At 45.2% G+C, this 21,863-nt stretch overlaps 1 protein-coding gene across 1 annotated transcript; it reads left to right on the top strand.

Annotated features, from left to right (window-relative positions):
- Positions 1-5,186: 5,186 nt before the first annotated feature.
- slitrk3a (SLIT and NTRK-like family, member 3a) lies at positions 5,187-8,932 on the top strand. Its single transcript, XM_071897727.2, has one exon. It carries the CDS (start codon positions 5,187-5,189, stop codon positions 7,902-7,904), a length of 2,718 nt encoding a protein of 905 aa, XP_071753828.1. The 3' UTR covers positions 7,905-8,932.
- Positions 8,933-21,863: the final 12,931 nt, after the last annotated feature.

Raw genomic sequence — 21,863 nt, 5'->3', positions numbered from 1 at the left:
TTTTTTATATATTCCCGTGGCCAAGGTCAGTGGTTCTCAATGTGGGGTCTGGGGAACACCGGGGGTCCTTGAGCGGGTTCCAGTGAGTTCTGCTGCAAAACGAGCAATAGTGAAATGTAACTTTTATTTCACTCACTAAAGTTATCACAATTAGGACATATATTAGGATGACTGTTTTGATCATAGGTTTCACTACCCCCACTGTTGTTATCCTGCCAATCTATAGTATAATTATGCACTAAATCATATCTAACAACCTATCTTTACAGATTGGGTTTTTGGGGCATAATTTGATCAAATTAGGGTCCGTAGTATAATGTGGATTGATTTGGGGCTGCTTGAAATGCAAAAATTCAGAAACCTGTGGCCTATGAAAGACAGATCCTCTTGATTCTGCTCTTATAATGACAAAGATCCCTAATATGACTAGTGGTGATTCAAAGCGGGGTGAAGGGGAACCTCTTATTTGACCTCCTAGTTATTGAGTGTATCCTGACTAAGGATATTATGCAATTATCACAGCAAAACTATATGTTCCTATAGGAATGTTATAGTAACACCATGGTTTTACGGCAAAACAGGTAAACTCACTAGCCCTACTGAATACCACAGACATACTTTAATCTTCATAGGAATTTTATAGTGATTATTCGTGGACGGGGCAGGAAACTGAAGGGGGAAGCAACACATTTACCTTCCAGTCAACCCCCCGTGTTGTTATGTAATTTAACTAAAGAGCTTGGGAAGAGAGGGGGTTCCAATTTCCCTTCCAATCAACCCCCTCCTTAAAGAAAACGATAAGAATTGGAGATCATGATAGTCCAGAAGTCGTCCTTGTGAGCTCCGGCTCGACTCGCGGCTCACAACACGGGCTTGTGTTGCCCGCTGGAGGCGAGGCGGGGGAAGGCACGCGGACGGAAGCGAGAGATTGAAGCGCTCCGTCTTTCCCTCTGTCCCTCCTCCGCGCGCCGCAGATAGTCAGCGGCCACCCTCTTTCTCGCCACAGCTGAGAGAAGAGGAGGTACGGGGGGGAGGGAGGGAGAGAGGGGTGGGGGTGCCAACTCCTCATTTCCTCTCCCGACAGTAGTAAATTACCGAAAGTAAAATGATTCAGTATTATTATTATTAGATAAAAATCTCACCAATAAAAAGAACAAAGATGATGGAGGGAAGGAGAGAGAGAGAGAGAGAGAGAGAGAGAGAGAGAGAGAGAGAGAGAGAGAGAGAGAGAGACTGGAGCGCGTCTTATGCGTCCTGACTGTCATCCACAGGTCTGGCAGCCTCATCCACACCGCTCCGTGCGCGCACCCCCACTCTTTTTTTTTCTTTTCTTTTTTTTTATTATTTCCTTGATGCGCGCTCTCGCTGCGATAGCCAGAGCGCTCCTCACTCTCTCCCTCTCTCCACTTCGTTTCTTCTCCTCCTCTCGACAGCATCCAGAACTATAGCGCAACCGTCCCCATCACTCTTTTCCTCCCCTCCTCCTAATTCTCTCTCACCACCAGATCTCTCTCTCTCTCTCTCTCTCTCTCTCTCTCTCTCTCTCTCTCTCTCTCTCTCTCTCTCTCTCTGCGTCTCTCACCCCTTCGCTCCCCCCCACCCCACCCCACCCCGTCACCCCCCAGCTCAGTCCCTCATTCCTCTGACGCACGAAAAGGAAACGGACCCGAAAGAAAAAACAGCAAAGAGCCCCAACCGTCGCTATGATCCACAGACTCCTCCTGCTGCTGCTGCTGCACCGGACAGAGACACGGTCCTGAAGCCGAGAAGAGCGCACTCTCACCCGGCTATACTGGTGCCGAGTGCTCGCCCGGGAGGAGGAGGAGGAGGAGGCGGTGGAGGAGGAGGAGGAGGAAGCGGACGGGCAAAAGCCGAGGACTTGCATTTTAAGCAAACTGCTGAGGAAAAAAAAAGGAGACGAGAAAGAGGGGGAGAGAGTCAGAGTCAGAGAGAGGGAGAGTGGGGGAGATTGCATTCCTATCACGTCTTCATTTCTCCTCTCTCCTCTCTTTTGCCTCAGCCACTGAGAGAGGGAGAGAGAAGGAGGGAGAGAGAGCGAAAGAGGGAGAGAGGGGAAGAGAGAGAGAGAGAGTGTGAGCGAGCAAGGGAGAGATCTAACAAGATTCAAACTAGTGGTCTTTTTTTTCCTGATGCGTTTCAATTCCAGTACGAAACTAAGGTGAGTGGCTTTTCTGTGCCTGTGCATGTGTGTGCCATAAGGGAAACCCTATGTAGATGTGTGTGTGTGTGTGTGTGTGTGTGTGTGTGTGTGTGTGTGTGTGTGTGTGTGTGTGCGCTTACCGGGCTCTGCATAGCCATGGACTTGCAAAAGGAACAAGCGCTCTCAATATAGCGAGGATAACGGATAGCGGGGATCCAGCCGACTGATCAATAGCCATTTGTTCCTTATTCGCCGTTTTCCTGCCAATGTCACGACGAAAGGCAACTGCATTATGCTTGGCATGTATTTCAATGAGCGCTTTCCCCTCTGCGCCGTATTGGCAGCAAGGTTATTTTGTCTTTTGGACATTTCTTTGAATTTCAATAAGTGAGAGCGGCTTCCTCGACCGTTTCGATTCGACTGGAACCTGTGAAATGTATCTCAGTCTCGCTCACCTTGATTTAATATTAATTCATGGATCATGGTGAAATCTCTTAACAGAGCCCATGAGATTGTCATGCATGATGGGCAGCACTTTCTTAATTCATGTTAGTACAGGGCTGTGGTGAATTTATCCAGCTTTGTGGTGAATCCGTGGTTCATTCCCATGCGCATCTCTCCCTCTCTCTGCACCCCCCCCCCCCCCCCCCCCCCCCCCCCCCACCACCACCACACTCTCTCTCTCTCTCTCTCTCTCTCTCTCTCTCTCTCTCTCCATCTCTCCCTCTCTCTGTTTCCTCTTATTCCTCCCTAACACGGTCTCTCTCACCCCCCATTTCTCGTTCTCCTCCACACAGCCCGGTATCGGACGATAAACGGGACTCGCCGGGCACCAACCGGACACACAGCAGGAGGATATGTGAAGTTGGAATCCCACTAAACTAAGTAGGTATACCACCCGATTTAATACACCACGCCGGGGATATAATATGGCACACATCCTTTTTTTTAATACCGTTATTATTAGTTTTTCCATCCCGTCTGCGCTTTTTGATCCCTGTCGTGGAAGGGAAATACGGGAAAACAGGAAGTACAAGAGGATTTTACGCGTGGAAAATGAAAATAAAATAGCGAGTTTTGAAGCAAGGAGATCGTGTACAAGGATCTTTATTTCAGTGCGTTTTAATGCATTTACCAATACACAGGATTGGAGATTTTTTCGGGATTACAACGTCTTTTTCCCTTGTTTTTTCCCGTTTTGCCTTCGCCGAGCTGTGTGTTGGGAAAGATTTGTTTTCAGCACCATGGACAGAGACTTTGCTCCAGAAGAGGGTTCCTGCGCTTCGCCTCTGGATTTTCAGCACCTCCGTTTGAACGGACAGCTGTGTGTGTGTGTTCGTGTCGGTGTGTGGTGCGTGCGTGCGTGCGTGTATGAAAAGGCAAGCGCATAAGCAAAGCCATACAAAGTGCGCTATTCAGAAGGATAGGTCGTGTGTGCGCTTGTGTCCCCGTTGGTGTGTGCCCGTGTCCGTTTGTGGTTGTAACTGTGTGTGTGTGTGTGTGTGTGTGTGTGTGTGTGTGTTTGACTTTTCCCCACTTTACATTATGGAAATACTGAACGGAACCTCCGATCACGGCGTCTTTTTTGACTCTGAACGAAATTTTAACGACCTTTATTATTATTATGATTATTATGATTATTATTATTATCATTATTGTTGATGTTGTTACTTCATCTTTCACCCTTCGCCATAAATAGCCCAGCTTTCACGGCCGGTGGTGAGACGCACTAAAAACACACAAAAAATACTGGGCTGGAGCAGAAAGCAGCTTCGCCCACTGCGCTTTTCTCTCCTCAGTGTCCCTGTTTCGCTAATCCCCCGATGGCATCACCGATTAGGAAATCCAGCGGGAGTTGTATTGAGTGAGAAACACACTTTTGGCACAGGATAGGCCTAAATGGACAGTTTCCCCCACTCAGAAGCCCTCTGGTTTAGATATCAGACATTTAACCCCAGAAAACGCCCGGCGAGGGGGGGGGGGGGGGGGGAGAAATCGCCTCTGCTGTTTCCGTGCAAAACGGAATCCTGCATATTTTCCTCCGCGGAAGACATAAAAAAATCTCTTCATTCGCACACTCAAACCTTCTGTTATTTTCTGTAATGTAGCCTATAAGTATTATTGCCTACAGACTGTGGCACAGTTTCCATAATGTTGTCGGAAGATTTGCATAGGCTAGAGATATAAACAGCTTTAGAATCGTATTAACGCAGTGTGTGTGTAACATGTCCCTTCAAATGTCCCCATTTCGTCCTCTTAAGAGTCACCACGCTGACAGCTATTTCATTCCCGTCCTCTGCCCGCGTCAAGAGGATGATTAATCTTCCGACTCACCGTCTTTCATTCTCACAACACTTTTCTGGACCCTCATTTGCCGAGAGGGGGGCCGGGGTCCCTGTTATGTAATAAATACAGCAGGGGACGGCCTCTCCTCCCCACTAACCTCATCCACCTGCTTGTTGCCTACGTTTATTCATGGCGATAACCATCTCTGAGCTTGATTTATTGCGACCTTACTAGTATATCTGCGGGATAATGAATAGCGATTCCCTCTATATGGTGACGTTAACTGTCTGAAAGAAGAGATTTGTTTGCGTTGCTGGATATCATGTTACCCATCCGAGAGGGCTGGGCTTGAATTTAGTTTGAACTACCCAGCAATATTGCAACATAATGTCTCCAATGTCATTCTGTTATTCATTGGTATTCATTCCAAAGCTGTCCTCTCTGCAACTAAAGCTCTCTCCTTCTCTCTCTCTCTCTCTCTCTCTCTCTCTCTCTCTCTCTCTCTCTCTCTCTCTCTCTCTCTCTCTCTCTTTATCTCTCACCTTAAACTTCACTCTGTGGTGGTGTGTGTTTGTATGTGTGTGTGTGTGTGCCTGTTTGTGGAATCCCGATCCCCCTTCACTCTCTCCCTTGCATTCTCTCTCTCTCTCTCTCTCTCTCCCTCCCTCTCCTTTGTTGCAGTGCTGTGAAGTGGCTCTGTCCCTGGAGCCGTGACTTCATCCCCTGGGTGTCAGCGAGGATGCTGTGGGTTACCTTGCTGAGCACCATAGCCTTAGGATGGACCACCCCGATCCCACTACTGGAGGACTCAGAGGAGATCGACGAGCCCTGCTTCGAGCCCTGCTACTGCGAGGTCAAAGAGGGCATCTTCCACGTCCACTGCGACAGCAAAGGATTTACAAACATCAGCCAGATCTCCCAGATATGGAGCCGGCCCTTCAAGCTCAACCTACAGAGGAACTCCATGAGGAAGTTATATTTTAACAGCTTCCTCCACCTCAACAATGCCATATCTATTAACCTGGGTAATAACGCCTTGCAAGATATCCACGCTGGAGCGTTCAACGGGCTGGGGATCCTCAAACGGCTGTTTCTACATGAGAACAAACTAGAGGTTTTCCGGAATGACACTTTTCTCGGGCTGGAGAGCTTAGAGTATCTCCAGGCGGACTACAATGTGATCAAACGGATTGAAAGCGGTGCGTTCAGGCACCTGCACAAATTGAGAGTGCTCATACTGAATGACAATCTGATCCCTGTGCTCCCAAGCTATCTGTTCAGGTCTGTGTCGCTCACACATCTGGACCTGAGAGGAAACAGACTAAAGACATTGCCTTATAAGGGCACGCTGGAGTATGTTGGGCGAAGCTTAATGGAGATCCAGCTGGAGGAGAACCCGTGGAACTGTGCGTGTGAGATCGTTCAGCTAAAAACATGGCTGGAGAGAATCCCTTACACAGCTTTGGTGGGTGAGATCACATGCGAGTATCCCTTCCACTTCCATGGGAAAGACTTACGGGAAATCAAGCGGAGTGAGCTCTGTCCGTTGCTCTCCGATACAGAGATTGAGGCCAAGCTGGGAATCCCCCGGGTTCCATTCAACAATGAGAACACATGGCCCACCAAACCTTCCTCCATGCTCTCCTCCTTTCACAACACAGCCTCGTCTGTGGAATACATAGAAAGGCATGTCAAGCCCACCAAGCGGCCCCGGCCCACAAAGAACCCCCCAACCCCTCGTAGCATTTACCCAGGCATCAAACAGCCCCCCATAGCTGGCTACCAGACAAGGCCTCCCATCCCCATAATTTGTCCTGCTGGATGTATCTGCAACCTTCACATCAATGACCTGGGGCTAACAGTCAACTGTAAAGAGAAGGGCTTTCACAACATCTCTGAGCTCCTGCCACGGCCCCTCAATGCCAAGAAATTGTATCTCAGTGGGAACCTAATACAGAAAATCTACCGTTCGGATTTCTGGAACTTTTCAAGTTTGGATTTACTGCATTTAGGAAATAATCGGATATCCTACGTCCAGGAGGGCGCCTTTATCAACCTGCCCAACTTGAAAAGCTTATATCTGAATGGGAATGACATTGAGAGACTCACCCCTGGGATGTTTAGGGGGCTTCAGATGTTGAGTTATCTTTACTTTGAGTATAATGTCATACGTGAGATACAACCTGCCTCCTTCTCCCTCATGCCAAGTCTCCAGCTGGTTTTCCTCAATGACAACCTGCTGCGGTCGCTCCCCACTGAAGCCTTCGCCGGCACCAACCTGGCGCGCCTCAACCTCCGCAACAACTACTTCCTTTCCCTGCCCGTGCGCGGCGTTCTGGAGCACCTGGACTCCATTGTCCAGATCGACCTCCATCAGAACCCCTGGGATTGCTCCTGTGACATTATCCCCCTCAAGCAGTGGTTAGAAAAGCTGTCCTCTGTCATCGTGGTGGGAGATGTCATCTGCAAGACCCCCGATTTCGCCTTCGGAAAGGACCTGCGTTCGCTGGAGGTTGAAGTCATCTGCCCCGAGCTGAAGTATTCGTCGGGCCCCTCGCCGGCCCTGCCCAGTGGGGACGACCTCACCACGGGGAGCTCTGACCTGGGCGAGGCTGGGGGCAGGGGGGCCGTGCCGCTCTCTGTCCTCATCCTCAGCCTCCTCATCCTCTTCATCTCTGCTGTGTTTGTGGCTGCCGGGCTTTTTGCCTTCGTTCTCCGGCGCAGGAAGAAGCTGCCCTTCCGGAAGCGTTCTGAGGTGGATCTGACGGGGATCCAGATGCAGTGCCGGATATTCGAGGACCCGCCAAGGCAGAGCAGTGCCGGTAACACTGGCACGCCGGAGAAACCGACGCCCAGCATGCACACACACCACACTCACACCAGCCACACACATGCCCATGGTCACGTGTATGATTACATCCCCCACCCTGTGACTCAGATGTGTAACAACCCAATCTATAAGCCTAGAGAGGGGGAGATAGCAGAGGAAGAGGGAGGGCAGTTTTCAGAGAAGAAAGACAATGGCAGCAGTAGCAGCAGTAACTACAGAACCTTGTTAGAGAAAGAGAGAGAGTGGACCTTGGCTGTCTCCAACTCTCAACTCAACACCATCGTCACGGTCAACCACACCACGGCTGATCTCGCGGGATTTCACGAGAATGGCGGGCTCTGCCCTACAGTGATTGACAGCCAGAGGCCCACGCCAACAGTGGGCTTCGTAGACTGTCTGTATGGGACAGTACCCAAACTAAAGGACATGCACGTGGCGCATGCGCACCCACCAGGCATGCAGTACCCGGACTTGCAGCAGGATGCGCGGCTGAAGGAGACGTTGCTTTTCACGGCGGGGAAAGGCTGCTACCCCGACCCGTCCCAAAGCGATTACCTCGAGTTAAGGGCCAAACTTCAAACCAAGCCGGATTACCTCGAAGTCTTGGAGAAATCATATCGGTTTTAACACCTCTAGCCCACGGAGAACAACACAAAAACAACACACTCACCTTTTTACCACACACTCAAAACAGAAATCACCCGAACCGAAACATATGAAACATAGAAACTTGAAAAAGCAGCATGATATAAAATGAAATATTATATTACAGTTACAATGCCCCCCCCCCAGAATCGCTTTGGAGGAGAGGCCATTCTCAGATATTTCAATGAAGTGCCTTTTTTCAGAGTAGCCAGCAATGTCAACAGCCGTTATTTTTATAATCTATAAATGTGTCTATATGCCCAGGAGAGAGCGGGAGAAGGATGAGAGGGGCACCGGGGAATAAAAAACAAAACATCCTAAATTATATCTATCATTAAGTCGAGCCCATTTTTATGGAGTTACCATGACGCGCAAGACGCACGGGAGCTGGACGTCTCTCTGACTTGGGGCTCTTGTTTCTGTCTCTTTACCCCTAACCAGGATGTACAAATACCCGGAGGCCGTGCACATAAAGTTTGTAGGAAATGATCGAAAGAAAGAAAAAATACATATATTAAAATGAATTGCAGTTTGCTGCATGCACTCGCTTCAGTGCAGGAAGCGAGGGGATTTGCTCAGAACTATCACTTCACGTTATGAATAGAGATACTGCAACGCATTTACAGTTCAGTGTTCTATTTAATTTTTTATATCTTATTAATATGGTTATTACTATTAACGAGGACTACTGTCTATATCAGGGTGCTTCTCGTAAAAAGGACGCGCCGACGCACGGATGGTAAAACATTTGTGAATATTATTATAAGACGACGCTCAAGGTTTTCTGGATATTTCCACGCACTTTGTTAAGACCCCCTCCATTGCTTCTGGATTCCCCATCGTCACCCACTAACGGCTTTGTAGGAGGCACTTTTAATGTTTTCTCTCTCACAAAGATTTGAAGAAAAAATGTGCATATATTTATTCTGTAATTTCAGTGAAGAATTTAATTGTAAAGGTAATGTTAAATCAATGTATAGTGATTATGCGTCTGGTATAGCCTTCTTAATAAAAACAAACTCTTAAATCAAATGATAAGAGGGTTGATGGCACGGGGACCTGTGTGTGGAGCGCTATAGAGAAAGCCATGTATTTGGTGTGTTGTTAAATGGCATGTTGAAGCTGTGGCCAACCATCATGAAGTAATGCTGCTAAGAGGTGGAAGAATCAGCTGCTGAACCGCAGGAGTGCTAGGCAGGGATGTAGTGGAGGATAAACCCAGCTAAACTCAGTTCATCCCCTTTTTATTTGCGTTCTCACATTTTTTTGGGCTGGCATAAACCTTTGTTATGTAAATTCATGGTTCACACGATACTAAGTAGTATCAAATGGATTTATGTTATAGGAAAATTCGGTCTTCGAAGGGGAAACTTTTTTTTTTCTGAAAATAGAATTGATTTTTGTTTCTATTGGTAGTTGCTTGCCCTATGATGATCACCAAATGGATATTATAGTTTATCCACCATTTTATTTACCACTACATCACTGGTCCTAGGTTTTAAATCGGGTGTAATCTGAAGGTGCCATGCCAAAGGAAGTCAAATGAAAGATGCTGGTTTGACAGGGGTGATATGGAGATATAGAGGAAAATGCCAAATGAGTGAAGGACGTAGCCATTTCCATCTTAACTGTTCATGTGAATGCACTCATCCTTGGGTATTGTTTATAGAAGGAACAGCAAGTGAGTGGGACAATCGAAATGTGATTGGAAGCCACTCGCAGGGTTGCGCATCCAAATCCCTCACCCCCTCCAAAGTAGCAGTGTGGATTTGGTCCACAGGAGGGCGACAAAAAGACGCTCAGAGTCATTTATTCAGTTGTTAGATTGGATGAAACAAAAATGTAATGCAAAAAATGTCCATCCTAAGAGGCCATCAAGTCTCATATTGGGAATGAAAATCACATTTTTAACAACAAGTGAAAGATCTGCCAGTGGCGTGAGATTATTCCACTTTTCTCCAATGCAGTTTCACTTGTTTCAGCATTTTGTGTTGACTTAAAAGGTAGAATAAGGCAGATCACTCCACTAGTATCAAGAAAATGACACTTGACTTCTATTTGAAACAAGCAAACAAAAATATCTCCACACATTGGCAGTTTTTATTTACTTGTTTTTTTAGGGGGAAAAAATGTGGTTTTATGATTAAATAGTACATTATAGGACTTGTTAAGATGGACATTTTTTGCAGTGTGATCCCTGCTGGGAAATTAGTTCTCAACTAGTCTCTTCCACAGCAACCACCAATTGCTTAGCTTTTTGCTTTGACATTTTTGGACATTTCATATTTCCATATTCTAACCTGAATAATTTTTGGGACCAAATAGCGTAGGCTGACATAAAAACAGATGTTGAAACAGCTGAGGATTGAATGTGGTTCTAAAATACATATTTTCATATCTCTATTTCATTTTCTCTATCCTAGGGTGAAATTCAAGTTTGGGAAAATATAATGCTATCTTGATGTCTCTATACATATGTGAATTTCTATGGAGAGGAGTGCACACATTGCTTTTTTTAAATGGGCATGTTATGCAATTTGCTCTCAATTAAATAGGTTTACTAAGAGTGGTGATCCTCAGTTGAATTGGGATGTTCTAGTTTCTCACAGTGCATTTGTGTCAACTTATATGGAAGATACTGTATGTAGCAAACCACAAACTTCCCTATTAAATGGGAAGGCCCTTAGCTAGACTACAACAATCATCGTCAGTTTTGATCATCAATGATCCAGTAGACCTGTGAGCTTGCATATGGAACATTTTACCTTGTGTTGTATTGATTGTTACATTTGTTTGACAATCGTTGACTCAAATGAGCGGTGGTCACCTTCATATAAAGCCTTTCTTAGCATTGTAGCATTACCTCAAGGCTATTTGTTTTTGCTCACGCACACAAACTTTCACAATGCTCTATAGCTGCATCTTTCGCTGCCCCACTACATTGCTCTGCCCCCCCCCCCCCCCCCCCCCCCTCTCTCTCTCTCTCTCTCTCTCTCTCTCTCTCTCTCCCACACACACACACACACACACACATACACAAACCCTCCCTCTTCCCAACTAAGAGGTTAAACTATATGGTCAGCATTTTCAGTGTGCACTCAGTTTGATTAAAATCAAAATGCATCACTCTGTTTTAACACCCGCCCCCCCCTTCCCCCAAATAAATAAAATAAATAAATAAGTAAGTAAAATCCAAAAGTTTTGGGATCATTGCTGATTTTGCTATAGTCCAATATTTTGGCAAATCTTCAAACCCCCATCCACCATAATATTCCGCAAGCGATTATTGGTTTTGTCCCATTATACCATGCTGATTGGTTTTGTCCGAATAAATCCTATTGTTATCCTGCACTGACATCTCCAAGTGATTTTATACTTTGGTGGAACATTAGATATAGACAACTGATGGCAGAGAAGGTTGGATAAATGTTGATTTTGTGCGAAATGTAAACATGCATTGCTTGTTTAAATTTTTGTCTATTATGCCAGTGATATTTGAATTTCACAGTGGAGTTAACCTTTCCTTCAACATCTCTCTTGAGGTTTGTGCGCTGGCAAGACTTCAGCACGGTAAATGCACTGTGTGCCTCTCTCACTTTCTCCCCCTCTATCCCCTCCAACATCTCTCTTTCTCTATCTCTTTCTCTCCTCTATCCTTCCTCCTGTGCTTCTTTCTCTCTGTGTCTTTTCCTCTATCTCTCTCCCTCTGTCTCTTTCTCTCTCTCTCCTAATGCTGATTGCATAGCATCTGATCGAACGTATTCCTCCGTCCTTATGTTGGTTGTGACCTTGGTGTTGCAACTTCCCTTTTGTACAGGTCTGGGCTTCCTAAATCCTAGCTTTAACCATGAAGACTTTCACCTCATGCCTGTTAAGGGAACAATGTGTGGAGGTACTGCTTTTCTTTGGACTGAGGAAGCTTCCTAGGTCTCCATTTTGAATCTGTCAGAATGTCCTCTTAGTTCTGTTGACACAAAATGTCTACCTTGGCTCTGTTGCAGTTATGGTCTCAGACATGTCCTGACCGTGGAAACTTGCAGCATTTGGATGAAAACCCATATATTTCAATCGACTGCATCATGTATCAGCCTGGATTTAGCTTAACCTGAGGTGTTTCAGTGTATTCCATGCTATTCTTGGGTCCCAGAAACTCTCTTGTTGATTATGGGAATTCGATTGATGATGATAGATTATTTGATTGGTCATTTGATCGGCTTAGTGACACACTGATCAAGCAATGCATACTGTGATAACTCAATGATAATGATGCTGTAAACGATCTTGTTTCTGGAGTTAGTTTGGATCTCACTGTGGTCAAGTTGAACTGTAAGAATGCTTGGGATCACTTTCCCCAAGGCATTCATCTGTAACTCTCATTAGAACATAATGCAGAATATACTGCAGCAATGTGTGCTTATTAACACAGGCGTAATGACACATAAATCTACACCAGTAACCTGATTAAAACCCAAAGCAATTTGCTTCATTAAGAGATATGACACACCGCAAGCCTGTTACAAAAGCTTCTAAAGGCTCTTGTAGCACCTTCCAATGGCTCCGAATTTATTGTGGCCATTTGCTTTGAGTAAACATTAGTGGATATTTTGGTGTTGAGTGTAGTCAGCAGCCTAGATGTGACAGTGTGCGGGGTTGGAGCTACTCTTATTCCGATGGCTTCCCCAGGGACATGGTTTCATACTTGGTGTCATATTTCTCCCCCATCTTCTCTCAAATCTTCTCTCCTCTCCTCTCCTCTCCCTTGCTTTGCTCTGGTATTTTCACTCGGGGTATTTTTGGACCTCTGGATGTTGTTTGTTTGGTATGTGCCTGCATTGCATAGTGGAAGAAGGTTGCTGTCAGTTGTCAGTGTGCCTGGGCGTGTGTGTGTGTGTGTGTGTGTGTGTGTGTGTGTGTGTGTGTGTGTGTGTGGGAGAGAGAGCAAGAGAGAGAGAGAGCGAAAGCATATGATGTCTATCTGTGCACGACGGTTACACTTATGTTGTGCATTTCTGTTCACTCCAGCTCTCCTCTGCACTGTCAGTGTTTGTTTGTTGGTGGGTATTTCAGAGCCTTAATTAGCCCAGACATGATTTGGAATGCTAGCGGGGAATGAGAAAGAGAAGAAGATGAAGAGAGAGAGAGGAATTGGAAAAAAAAACCCAGAAAAAAACAGAAAGGAAGGGAGGAGTGAGTGAGGGAGTTTGAGAGAACGATTGATGGGAGGGAGAACGGAGAGAACCGGCTTAGGGAAGGGTGAGAGAACATGGAGTCATCAGTAGAGGATTGTGAAGGATGTGCCACTCAGAGAAAGAAGGGATTCTTTTGCTCTTTTGTCCCTGAAAGAGGCTGTAATCGTCCAATTAACCAAACTGAGAGTCCAAAGCAGGGAGAGCACGCAATGGAGGGACTGAAGGTTGTAGCCACTTGTATTTGAATTGTGTGTGTGTGTGTGTGTGTGTGTGTGTGTGTGTGCGCACGTGTGTGTGTGCGCTTTGCTTTCGCCTTTTGGGAAACAGGGAATTATCTCCAGTTTGCTGAAAAAGCCAAACTGTTTCTGTTCTGACCATGGTGCTGAAGTAGCAGTATAGTGCAGGTGCTGCATACAAAAAGGCACGTTCCAATTTTTTGTGCATGTGTGTGTGTGTGTGTGTGTGTGTGTGTGTGTGTGTGTGTGTGTGTGGGTGGGTGTTCTCGCCTGTGTGAGTGTGGAGGCTTATTTGTGTTTTGTGTGATTATGCTGATGGCTCAACTAACTTCTGGTTTTCTTTGTGGTGTGATAAAATACAATATTTATCAGGGCAAAGACACTTTCTGGCCATAGCTGCACTTATTTGAAAGGAGAGTGCAGTTTTTCTGCTGTATACATACAGCAGAAGTGCTTCGCCAATGTAAAGATTTTGACTGTTGCCTCTAGGCAGGGCTGACTAGCTAGCCAGTCACTCGACTAATGTTAACTTAGCTGGTTTTCAAATGGCATGCATGGTCTTTTGCTAGTGTGCGTGTACAAACATTTCTAGCAGAAACACTGGGTAGATTATAAACCAATAGAGAAATCAAAGAAAGGAAAACCCCAAAAAACAACAAAGAAGAAAGAGAGCCTCTGAAATGAGGGCAGTCTCCCTCAGTGTGGGAGCTCTCCTTGGTCCTGAGATCATGAAAAAGCCTTTAGCACATCAGTCAACTGTGCTGCAGTGTAGGAGCTCGACTGACCCAGTATGTGGAGAGAGAGAGAGAGAGAGAGAGAGAGAGAGAGAGAGAGAGAGAGAGAGAGAGAGAGAGAGAGAGAGAGAGAGAGAGAGAAGAGCAAAAGAGAAAGAAAGGGGAGTGCAGAAAGTGAGATAGAGTGAGTGTGAGAGTGAGGGAGAGAAAACTCATCAATGTGCTGAAATGGAGAGGGGGAGCTGATTCTCAACCTCCTGCTACCTCTGCTGCTGCCTCTACTGTACAGTCTTGCATTTGTATTGTTGGCCCAGTGAATTCCGGGTCCCATGAGAATGTGCCTCTCTCTCGTCTGAAAATAGTGCAAGTTGGGAGAAAGTTAGAGTCCTTTGTGCTGCTCAGCAGTGTGTTACAGTCTTAGTTTCTGTCTGTAAGAAAGATTAGCAATCTGTGTCGTTATCACTCATTTTAATGAAGGGGAGGGGAGGGCGGGAGACATAATTTCATGAAATAAAATATGGGACATGGTGTCCCTGGCTGGTGTTCTGAATAGCCTAGCTCTGCAGTGTGGGGCCTAGTCTGTGCTTTAGAATGGCATGTAGTCTCAAGGACTACTGCAGTGTCTTTTTTTTTTTTTTTTAATCTCTGCATTAAATTTGCAATGAAAATGTGTGAATGTGTGACGTGTGTGTGAATAGGGTATGTTAGCCTTATGAGTGAGGTGGCATTTGCATGAAGTCCAATCATCAGCATTCCTACTAATTCCTAGCTTCATGTGGTTTTATATTTTTGTTCCTTTTTTTGCACATTTGCTTCTTCCTTTTCCCTTCCTTTCTCTCTTTCAGCGTGTTCCCTTTTTGTTCACCAATCTACCCTTCTATGCATCCATCCATCCATCCATCCATCTCCTAGTTAGTACTTGGACAAGCAGTGAACTGTTGACCTGCTGACCTTGCTGCTAGTATGTGTATGTTGTGCTCAGGGGGTAATATTCCCCTGACACCAGTTCAGTTTAGTCATGTATTCTGTGCTTTGCTTTAGCTGACATGGTACAACGGCTCCCACAACTAGTCTCCTGGGACGAAGCATGTGCGTGTGTGTGAGTGTGTGTGTCCATCTGTCTGTGTGTATAAGCCATGTGCATTTCTTTTTTGAGAGTGAGTGCTCCATCACATCCACCACTGACCCGAGTGAATGGGCCAAAGTGGTTGAAATAAGAGTCTGATAACGCAGTAAGGGAATAACCCAGCCTTTGGTGTTTGTTTTGTACATCCAAGGTATGGAGTCTCTTCTTTTATGGGTTGCTGTCTGTCTTGAAAGCATTCACTGTGATGTTGGCAAGTAAAATCACAGCAAAATCGTGCAGCTCGTGGCAAAGATCAGCCTAGTGACAGACCGGTTGGACCGGTTGCTATGGTGTTTCCACAGACAGCTGCACCTGTGGGTTTCAACGTTTAAACTCTGCTCCTTTAATGTACTCTGCCTATTTTGATTTTTCTCTTTCATTTTGACAAGCTGTTCGACAAATTGTTTCCTTTAGTTGTCTGAATGGAACCTGAATTATTTTTAGATTGTATGTGGAGGAAATGGAGTCCAGTAGAAAGTGCATTTGTCTTGTTTGTGCCTTTCTGTAGTGGTTCGACATTCAGCAGCTCTCGTCAGCCACCAAGGCCACCAACGATTCGTGAACGGTTTAGTCGGCCAAGGCCACCTGCTTGTGATCAGTATAGCTGTTGTCCATGAATGTTTTAAGTGTAGAGTGCTTCATAGTGGCAGCCTTCATGCGTACACTGCTGGTGTAGATCTAGGAACGTGTTTTTCAGAGGTTTAGTCGAAGCGATCTCTACACACAATGGTTTAACAGCGAACGGCTCTGCTGATGAAAAAGAAGCGAGTTAAGGAACAGGTTAAAACGTATGCCTGTGAAACCAGCCCTAAACGCTGTAATGGAGCCCGCTGTGCCAGCCGGCTTCGGCTCTGCTGATTTGGACAAGATTAGAATGGTAAGGAAAGAGGAAATGAAATGAGAAGAAAGTAGAGGCAATGATTGAGGAGGAGAGGGAAAGAGAGGGGTGTGGATATTGACTGGCTCATCTCTTTCTCGCTCTTTTTCTCTCCCTCTCTTTCTCTCTCTCTTTGCATTTCTCTCTCACTCCTCTACTCTCTCTCCGTCCCTTGTCGATTAAGACTAACAGATCTTGGTGGTGCACTGATTGACTGCTCAGTGGGTTTATTTGTTTGTTGATGGAAAAACCCCTCCTCATGCTTCGACTAATGCAACACACACTAAAGCAAAGCACAACTGCTTGTGAAATAAATTCTTACAATTTTGTTTAGAATTTTTTAAAACATGATGTAAAAAACAACAGCATGCCGAGCTGATTATATATGTGTCTTATCCGTTGTATGACGTGAACTAAGGCACGATGCCACATCGTACCATCGTACCTTGAGCAATATAAATATTGCAATTATACCTGGTTATGCGTATGAATAAAACATATGAGTATTTACTCGCAAACACATCCCTCTTCCACAGCAGGAGAAACAGCAGGATCATTTGACTGGGTACAGCTGACTTACACCTTGTTGGTGTTTCTTTATTTGTATTACTAACAGTGTGCCTCACCTTTGTTCGTATATGTGTATGTGTGTGTATGCGTGCGTGTCGCTGACTGTGACTGTTTGATCAGCCTGCTGACTTCCATTAGCCCCAGACTGCAGTAGTAGCAGGAAGAGAGGGCAAGTGGAGGAGGAGGAGGAGGAGGAGGAGGAGGCAGCAGAGGAGAAAGAAGGAGAGAGGAGGTTGGAGGTATGACAAAAGAGAGAAAGGATAGAGGAGTGCAGTAGAAGGAAAAACAACTAGGTTTGGACATGAGGGATCATTAAACCTGACACACCAGGGTTATTATAGTTTGGCATTTTTCAGTAGTTCATATTTTTATACAGTTTATACAGGGTGGTATTTTTAAAGGTATCATGATGTTTGGCTCCTAGTATTGACAGTAGTGACTGGAGCTTTTTCAGCTACAAGAGAGTGGCAGTTTTCAGTTCATTATAAGTGTGTTGCAGCAAGAAACAATAGCTTGTTATGTCCTTACTCAAATTTGCTAGCTATGAATTAAAGCGTAATTAGCACAATCTCACTCTACAATCATGTATCTTGCTCCCACAACTTGAGTTTGCCTTAGAGCTCCATAGTATTGTGCACATCTTCCTGTTTTTAAGTGAGACACTGATAGTGGCGGTTAGGCTTGAAATAACTGTGGAGAGACTTTCAAGGGGAGCTGTGTGTGTGTGAGGGTGTGTGTGAGAGTGTATGCGTGTGTGTGTGTGTGTGTGTGTGAGTGTGAGTGTGAGTGTGTGAGAGACAGACAGAGACAGTTTGTTGATGCTATTTTTTGGATGGGATGCAATGCGGATGCCATGCACTTCAAGATTCACCCCCTCTGAGACTAAACTCATTTATAGGCCTAAGCAGGTTGCCTTGGGTCTTCTTGAGTTTTGCTGTTGGTGTGATGTTGTCATCAGATAAGCCTACATGCTGGGAATTATTGGAAATTTTGAATGTATAATGGATGTACTTGGGTTTGATACTTTAAGCTTCACAGACAAAACAGGTGGTGAGCTTGGAACTAGCACTAAGCCAGTTTTCACTTGTTTTCACAGTCGTTTTTCCTCTTATTTCACTTCACAATGGTGTTTGTTTTACACTTCGTTTTCATCTTAGTATTTGCAGTGTGTGTGTGTGTGTATGTGTGTGTGTTTGTGAGGGCCGTTCCACCCCTGCCTTTTGGCTATAGCAAGGCAGACCACTGGTGTTCTCACCCACTGACCTGATGTTAGGCAAACATTTCTGCCTGGTTAGTGAGCGTAATGATGCATATCTAGTGTCTCTGCATGTGTGTGTATGCGGTGTGTGTGTGTGTGTGTGTGTGTGTGTACAGTGTGTGTGTGTGTAATGTGTGTGTAATGATGTAGATCTGTTGTTGTGCTGATGAGAGTGTGCTCTGTGACTACTGCTATACCAGAGAGAGAGAGAGTGAGAGAGAGAGAGAGAGAGAGAGAGAGAGAGAGAGAGAGAGAGAGAGAGAGAGAGAGAGAGAGAGAGAGAGAGAGAGAGGGGGGGAAAGACTTTTGTGGATATTTTTGCCTAATGAGCAGGGATCACTTGCATCGTTAGTGTTTGCTCAACAATACAAGAGTTAGCTTAATTAAGGCCTGACTGCTTTTAGAGGATCAGCGGACACACACATACACACACACACACACAACAATTCTATAGGGGATGAGTGCCCTGATAGTGACAAACAAAGAATATTTTTTTAGAAACAAATGGCAAACAGTTATGAGAGTACGAGTTTAAAACAATACATTTTAAATTTGAACCCTCTTTTCCCAGGCATGTAGTATGATTTTGATCTTGTATAACATGCTCAAAATCTTGTTTTAACTTGTCTTGTGGGTCGCATGCCTGCAGAATATTATTATTACACTATGATGTGTGTAGTCAATACTGTATATGAATGTAACCTTCCAGGTCTCTCTATCATATCCCATCTACATATTGTTATTGTCTTGAATTACATGCTAAAATAGAATACCAATCAATTTCAGCAGTCAAGTATGATCGATCTATGCTTTGAAACAACTTGATCTATACTGCCTTTTCTTCTTTTTTTCTTTATCCTGTCATTTATACCAAACACCTGGCACAGGTTTTGAATGTGCATGCATTATCTCCTTCATGCATTCTTACTGTTTCCATAGCCAAAACACCATAGATAAGACTGTGCCTGCAACCACCTTATCTGTGATACCCTGCTAAGTACAGGACCTCAGAGCATGGGCAGGAAGGGAAACACGACTGTGACAGCGTCAAGGGCGATTTCCTTGAAGAAAGGGTTACAATCTGGTTTGGAATTTATAGAGCTCTGTCTGCAAGTCTGGACGTGGGAGCAGCATGTGTTTGTTCTTGTCATGCCTAAGCAATTGTATAATTTCTGTGGTTGTGTTACAACTGTTTCACCAACGGTAGAAAATTGATGTTAAGCGGTTGGTTTTGTTGTTTAAGGGTTACATTAATGTGTGTTGGTTTAGTGACTGTTGTGTGTGTCTGTGTGGCTGTGTGTGTGTGTGTGAGAGAGAGAGAGAGAGAGAGAGAGAGTGTATGTGTGTGTTCCCTCTGAAAAATGTCTAGAGAGTATGTGGGTTGTGGAGAGAATCCATAATGCAGCCCTATAATTCAGGCAGAATGCTGATTCACGGTCACAGGCAGGACAAAAGCTATGTGCATGTGTGAAAGTGTATGTGTGTGTGTGTGTGTGTGTGTGTGTGGGTCTATGAATGTGTGGAGATTGCACAAAAGTATGTTTGCTTTGACACACTGCATGGGCGTATGCATTTTAAAATCAGCTTGTGTGTGTGTGTGTGTTGTATGTTTGCATAGATGTGTGTATTCTTTTAAGAACCAGTATGCGTTTGTGTACGTGATTCCTGTGTTTACCTGTTACCTGCAGGTTTATGCATGTATTTGTGTGTATATGGGCATAAATGCAGTGTATGTGTCTATGTGTGTGTGTGTGTGTGTGTGTGTGTGTGTGTGTGTGTGTAGCTGTTGTCAGGCAGCGAGGGCAGCACCAGGCAGATCTCAGCTGTGTATGAGTGAAGCTGAGAGCCCTCAGGGAGACGCAACTAGACAGAGGAACGGAGACCACTGCAGTGTGTGTGTGTGTGTGTGTGTGTGTGTGTGTGAGCGAGCGAGTTGGCGAGAGAGATAGAAAGACAGAGCGGGAGAAAGAGAGAGAGAGGGAGAGAGAGAGAGAGAGAGAGAGAGAGATACAGGGAGAGAAACGTACCCCCCACCCACTTCCCCGTAAGCTGCTGTCACTCTTCTCCCCACTATCTCCTCTTCCACCCTGGCCTTTTTTTTTCTCTCTCTCTCCTTCCCTCCATCTCGCCTGGAGAGGAGAGGGGAGGATGCGATAAGAAACCAAAAGGAGGCGAGGGGGGGAGAGAGGGCGAGGAGAAGAGAGGACGGCAGATGGACAGACAAATTATGGAGATCAGACTAAAGAGAAGAAGAGGGAGGGAAAGGAGGTAGACGGAGAGACAGTGGTTAAAGGGCTGGATCTATTTTTAAATGTCTGATGTATGAGCACGCTTAACCGCTTAAATTGAGTAATTTTCCGGCCACCATGAATAATTTGGTGTCGAAAATGACTGAGCGGTGAAAAGGAGAGCGGAGCGGGTGATGGATGGATGGATAGAGGTGGAGGAAAACGCACTGTAAAATGTAAATCTGTAATACTGTACATTCTATCGAAGAATGCCGAGGCAGTAATTTGCATTGGCGTTTTTGGCTAAGCCGGTGTGAAATATTGCACTTTTCATTACACAAAATGATTATATATTAAAAAATTGTTTTGCATATGCATCACGTTGGCTTTGCGCGGAAAGATGATGCAAATTGCTGCCTCATTTAATTGGGAGTATTTAGCATTTTTGCTAGCATCACCTCTCTGAGTGTGAAAAGGAATGGAAGCAGACAAATAGTTGGGGAAAGGGGAGGAGAAGGAGCGGTAACAGTCAGCAGGAACGAGGGAGAATTTTGGGAGAATGAGAGAGAGGAGAGAGAGAGAGCGATAAAGAGAGGGAGAAAAGAGAGAGAGATGCACGTGTGGTGGATAGATTTTTCTTGCTCATAAGAGGCTCTTTCAGTTCCTCAAGGGTTTGAGAGGAGAAAAGCAACACACATCCTCTCTCGCTCGTTATCTCTCTCTCTCCCTCTCTCTCTCTCTCTCTCTCTCTCTCTCTCTCCAGCCAGTCCATTGTTCCCTTGTCTCCTGGAAGCTGCATAGAATTTGGTTGCCCTCTTTTCCGACTGGACTCTCTCGTTCCCTCGCTTCTTTCTCTCCTTCACCTCGCATCCTTCTCCCTCCCTCTATCTCCCGGAGCAGCGGCAGCGGTTGATGGATCGTTCAGGTCGGCGGGGTTGACAGGCAGGTTGATGGAAGAGACAGAAAGACGAAGAGAGAGAACGCGCGTGTGCGTGTGTGTGTGTGTGTGAGAGAGAGAGAGAGAGCGAGAGAGAGAGAGAGGAAGAGAGACTGAGGGGTGACCACCCTTTTCCTCTCCTTCACCCCTCCCTTGTTCTTTCTCTCTCTTCCTCCATGCCATGTCATAGTACTACAGGAGTGTTTGGGAGCAGCAGGCTTATGAGCAGATTCAAGACTGACTCTCTAGACTGACAGGGGAGATGTGGGTGGGGAAGGTGAATCAGTAGCCTAATGTTAATTCCATGTTAAGCTTAATTACAACTTAATTCCATGTTAATAACATGTAAAGTGTTTGGGAGTGTGCATAAGAACATTACTGCGATATTTCCTCTTACTAAACCCTATTAACACAAGAATTCCTCCTATCCCATCCTATAGCTTCTTGATACATTCAAATCTGAGACATTTCATTATGGCAGTGCCATTGCATCACCATTATAAATCAGGATGTGTTAAGCCATTAATTACAGACAGTGCCCTATTACCTACCGTAGCCTATTTGATATAGAAAGTCACGGAGTCTCTAAATTCATTTAGATGCGAGTTAGCTTGGCAAATGTAATCGCATTATAACGCCTTAACTCAGAATCAAAATGATCTATACAGGGATCTATTCTCCTTCTACTTCAATCCTAAGGCTAACAATTAACCCTTCGACACGTATAATCTCATGTATGAGATTGAAGCGTAGTGGTCTCAGCGGTGCGCAATCTCATGCAGGATT

The sequence above is a fragment of the Centroberyx gerrardi genome, chromosome 6 (assembly GCF_048128805.1).
Source record: "Centroberyx gerrardi isolate f3 chromosome 6, fCenGer3.hap1.cur.20231027, whole genome shotgun sequence".
NCBI lineage: Eukaryota > Metazoa > Chordata > Actinopteri > Beryciformes > Berycidae > Centroberyx > Centroberyx gerrardi.
Note: the sequence above shows the minus strand (reverse complement) of the source record. Positions and strands in the feature narration are given on the sequence as shown.